This window comes from Choloepus didactylus, chromosome X (assembly GCF_015220235.1).
Source record: "Choloepus didactylus isolate mChoDid1 chromosome X, mChoDid1.pri, whole genome shotgun sequence".
Classification (NCBI taxonomy): Eukaryota; Metazoa; Chordata; class Mammalia; order Pilosa; family Megalonychidae; genus Choloepus; species Choloepus didactylus.
This window is the reverse complement of record NC_051334.1, coordinates 150,819,644-150,824,464: the sequence shown is the minus strand read 5'-3', so window position 1 is coordinate 150,824,464 and position 4,821 is coordinate 150,819,644. Positions and strand designations below refer to the sequence as shown.

The 4,821-nt window shown below is 36.0% G+C and overlaps 1 protein-coding gene across 1 annotated transcript; it reads left to right on the top strand.

Annotated features, from left to right (window-relative positions):
* Positions 1–1,132: 1,132 nt before the first annotated feature.
* LOC119523671 (cytochrome b-c1 complex subunit 7-like) lies at positions 1,133–1,456 on the top strand. The gene has a single exon (XM_037822487.1). The coding sequence runs from the start codon at positions 1,133–1,135 to the stop codon at positions 1,454–1,456; it is 324 nt and encodes a 107-aa protein (XP_037678415.1).
* The last annotated feature ends 3,365 nt before the right edge of the window (positions 1,457–4,821 follow it).

Sequence of the window (4,821 nt, the reverse complement as noted above, 5' to 3'; positions counted from 1 at the left end):
GTATGTTGGTGATACCTGCACAACATTGTCAATGTAATTAACAGTACTGAATTATATATTTAAGTGTGGTTAAGTGGAAATTTTAGTTTGTATATATGTTAATAGAATAAAAATTTTTTAGAAAAATCCATGGAACTTCACAACACAAACAGTGAACACTATGTTAAACCATGGGCCATAGTTAATAGTACAATTGTAAAAATGTGTTTTCATCAATTTTAACAATTGTACCACACCAATGGAAAATATTAATAATAGAGTGGTGTATGCAAAGCCTGTATTTTATGCATAATTGTTCTGTAAACCCACAACTTCTCTAATTAAAAAAAGCAAAGGACATAAAATAAGCAAAACACATTTTCAAAAAAAATAACAAATTTAGAGGACCCAAACTATCTGATTTCAAGACTTACTGTGAATTTACAGTAAACAAGGCAGTGTTTCATTGCCATAAGGATAGATATGTAGACCAATGAAACAGAACAGAATCTACAAGTAGGCCACACAGATATCGTCAGTTGATTTTACATAGGTGCAAAAGCAATACAGTAGAGAAAGAGGAGTCTTTTCAATAAATGATATTGGAACAATTTGACATGTATATGCAAAAAAATGAACCTTGACCCTTAACTCATATATTATATAAAAATTAACTCAAAATGGATCATAAGTCTAAATGTAGAAGGTAAAAGTATAAATCTGCTAGAAGAAAAAAGGAGAAAATTCTTTGTGACCTCAGGTTAGGCAAAGATTTCTTAGACATGATAAAAAGTATGTCACAAAAGAAAAAATAAATAAATAGAGCTTCTTCAAAACTACAAGCTTCTCTGTGAGAGACATGGCTAGAAAATGAAAAGGTGAGCCATAGACTGGGAGAAAATAGATATAAAACACATATCTGATAAGGGATGTGTATCCAGAATAAATAAAGCAGTCTCAAAACTCAATGATAAAAAAAAACCCTAATTAAAATGGATAAAAGATTTGAATAGAAATTTCACCAAAGAAGAGATACTGATATAAATAAGCACATGAAAAGGTACTTGACATCCTTAGTCATTAGGAAAATGAAAATTAAAACTATAATGAATAAAATGCACAGCTATTAAAATTCAAAAGACTGGGGGTCAAAATGGTGGGCTGCTCTGCTGTTGCAGCATCAGGCTGGTGGCTGGATGGTATTCAAAAATGGCATTACAATGCTGCAGGGTTCAATAAACTGGGGTTAATGAGAGATTATACAATAGCTGAGAATGACAATGTAAAAGAGGCCATAAGAAGGCTTCCTGAGAACCTTTATAATGACAGGGTGTTTCACATTAAGAGAGCACTGGACCTGAGCATGAGACAGCAGATCTTGCCTAAAGAGCAGTGGAAAAAATATGAGGAGGATAAATTCTGTCTTGAACCATATCTGAAAGAAATTATTCAGGAAAGAAAAGGGAGAGAAGAATGAGCAAAGAAATAATCATGCAATTGAAATGTGGATGCACCTGTTCCCAAAGTATTTTTATGAAGTTAGTAAAAACTAAAATGTACAATTTAAGAACAATTTGGGCTACAAATGTATTACTTTAAACAAACAGCAATTGCAATTATTGTTGGAGTTTTGAATTTAAACTTTTTAAAAATCTTAACTACTGATTTCACTTATTTGTTATAACTCTTTCCAAACTTCTAAGCTAACATTTAGTTAGTGTTTAATTGCTTCCTGGGGCTGAGAGAGAACAATTTAATCAATTCTCACTGGTTGGATAACCTCAATTTATTAAAGGATATAATGTTATACCAAGTAGAATAGTCACCTTTATATTGGCTTTGTAGGTTAGCAAGATGTTTGGAAGCCAGCCCCATAAGGGCCTAACTTGCAGGTATGAAATGGAGACAGAAGCAAGTGCCAGTACTTGATTTCAACTGAAATAAATAGAGCAGTCCAGCAGACTGGCTTTCTACTTCATGAGTCTTCAGTAGAATGAAAAGAGAAAGTACTCACTTCCCAGTTTGCTAAGATTGGGAACCAGCCCCAGTTCAACCCTTTTCAACCACAAGCCTTCCAAATATTTGATTTTGCATCCTCCTGAAAAATAAATCATGTACACAGCCCCAATATGAAGTTGGATAAATCATATGTATGTACTCCTGTGCTAATATGTATAATAGAAAACAAAAAATAGACATTAGAAAAATAAATAAAAATATGAAGACAACTTATGCTTTCTCCCCATATTTGAGTGACTTGTCCACTCTCAAAACTACTGTTATTTAAAAAAACAAAGCAACTGTTGTTATAAAGTATATTGTAAGGACAGAATATGAGTAATAGTTAAAAGTTTTAAGGTTTTAGGTTGACTACCTCGAATATAAACTAGGACTATTTGATAATATCCTTCCCACTCCTAAATTCTGAGGTGTTTTCTTTGGTGAGAGTGAAAAGGATGGAAGCACAGAAAGCAGGGAAGGAATTCTGTGGAATACACAGTGGTCCACAACAAGTCTTGAGATCTGACCTTAAAAGGACAGAACAGACTAAGAAAAACAAGTTTTAGATTATATTTCAAATTCTTAAAGAATCAAAAGTGTGTATGTGCATTTAGTGGGTGTGTATATGTGTATGTGTAAAACAATCCCCCAAAGATGTTATACGATGTTTCACATTCGTTATCTTTGAGTTACAACATAATCATAAAGGGGGTCTTTTAAAATTTTTGTGAAAGTATTAGAAAACCTCATTAAATTCTTTAAGGGCCTCTCTTCTAGTTGATACTCAGATTATTTTCTGAAACACCTCTCCTGAAATCATTCTTGAGATTCTCTGTTACTTGTTGGATCCAAATCTGTCAGATCCTCATTTGATAACAGTTTTGCTCTTGGTAAAAGCAGTTCTACTTTAGCACATAATATAAATAAGATTTGCCATTTCACTTTTCAATCAATTTGCATTATATTTTTGGAACCATTTTTGAAATCAGAGAAACTGATAAGCATGTTTATAGATGCTAGTGTTAAGGGATGCTTTAGTGAGGGACTATTTGCTTAAGGGTCAGTTGATTAGTAAAATTTTTGTGTCATGAGTTGTCTGTACTGAATCTCATTGTAGGTCCTAAGACGATAAATTCTTAAACAACCAAGGACCCCCAATGTTTCAATGTTGGCTAGTCATGCTCCAATTCCATTTCTTTTTCACCCACTTCAAATGAATTCAAATCTCATAACTGTTAATGGGTGTAATGTTCCAAATGTAATTTTGGCAATATGTATTAAGAACCTCAAAATTGTTCTAAATGATTCCAATACCAGCCAACATTTGAGTGATCATTTTGATTCTGTATTTGGCACTTTACAATGATTTAATCTCACAACAATGCAGTGACATAGGTACTATTACCTCTCCTTTATTGATGACAAAAATAGTTTACAGAACTCAAAAAAAAATTCAAAAGACTGACCATATCCAAGTATCTGTGAGATTTCTGAGGAACTGGGCTTTTTATGTATTGCTGGTGGAAATACAAAATGGCACAGCCACTTTGGAAAGAGTTTGGCAGTTTTTACAAAGTTAAACATCACTTTCCCAGCAATTTCACTCCTAGGTATTTACCTAAGAGAAATTGTAACCAAGAAGTTAGGATTTAAGGGATGATTGTGATTACCAAATTGTTATATAGATATTCCTTTCCACTTCCTGTTATACTAGACAGAGTGAAATGCCAGAAATCTCTGTGATGTAATCCTGCAGCCTTGCTCTCTAATAATGATAATATAGACTTTATCTTGTGCCCTTGTGTTCTAGTTTGCTAATGCTGGAGAATGCAAAACACCAGAGATAGACAGGCTTTTATAAAACGGGGGTTTATTTCACTACACAGTTACAGTCTTAAGGCCACAAAGCATCCAAGGTAACACCTCAGCAATCGGGTACCTTCACCGGAGGACGGCCAGTGGTGTCCGGAAAACCTCTGTTAGCTAGGAAGGCAGCTGGCGTCTGCTCCAAAGCTCCGGCCTCAAAACGGCTTTCTCCCAGGACGTTCCTTTCTAGCAAGCTTGCCTCTCTTCAAAACATCACTCCCAGCTGCACTCAGTTTTCTCTCTTTGAGTCAGCTCATTTATATAGCTCCACCAATCAAGGCCCACCCCGAATAGGTGGGGCCACACCTCCATGGGAACATCTCATCAAAATTATCTCCCACAGCTGGGTGGGGCACACTCCAAGCAAATCTAACCAGCACCAAAACTTCTGCCCCACACAAGACTACAAAGATAATGGCATTTGGGGGACACAATACACTCAAACCGGCACATTCCACCCCCTGGAACCCAAAATGACATTATCTTTCCAAATACAAAATACACTCATTCCACAATACCACAAAAACTTAAATCATTTCAGTAACAAAAGTTAAGCACAAAATCCCATCAAAATCAATTTAGGCATGGTCAGTCCCAAGGCACAATCTTTCTTTAGCTGTGGATCTGTGAACTTAGAACAAGTTACGTGCTTCCAATATACAAAGGAGGGACATTCATAGGATAAACATTCCCATTGCCATAAGGAGAAAGAGTAAGGAAAACAGGGTTAACAGGAGCAAAACAGTTCTTAAAACCCGCAGGACAAACTCCATTAGATTTCAAAGTCCAAGAGTCATTTACAGAACAATGTTGCATCCTTGGGGCTTGAGAGAGCAGGAGCCTAACCCTTCCCAAGGGCCTTTTCGGCAGCCCGTTCCTCTCCAAACGCTTGGGTGAGTGCTCCAACATATCCACACACTGGGGAGACCACCTTCTCGGCTCCACCCTCCTCAAACCTCGGGGCAGCTCCCGGAT

Excerpts from the sequence above, each read along its gene's own strand:
- LOC119523671 (XM_037822487.1), top strand. The coding sequence starts at position 1,133 with ATGGTGGGCTGCTCTGCTGTTGCAGCATCAGGCTGGTGGCTGGATGGT.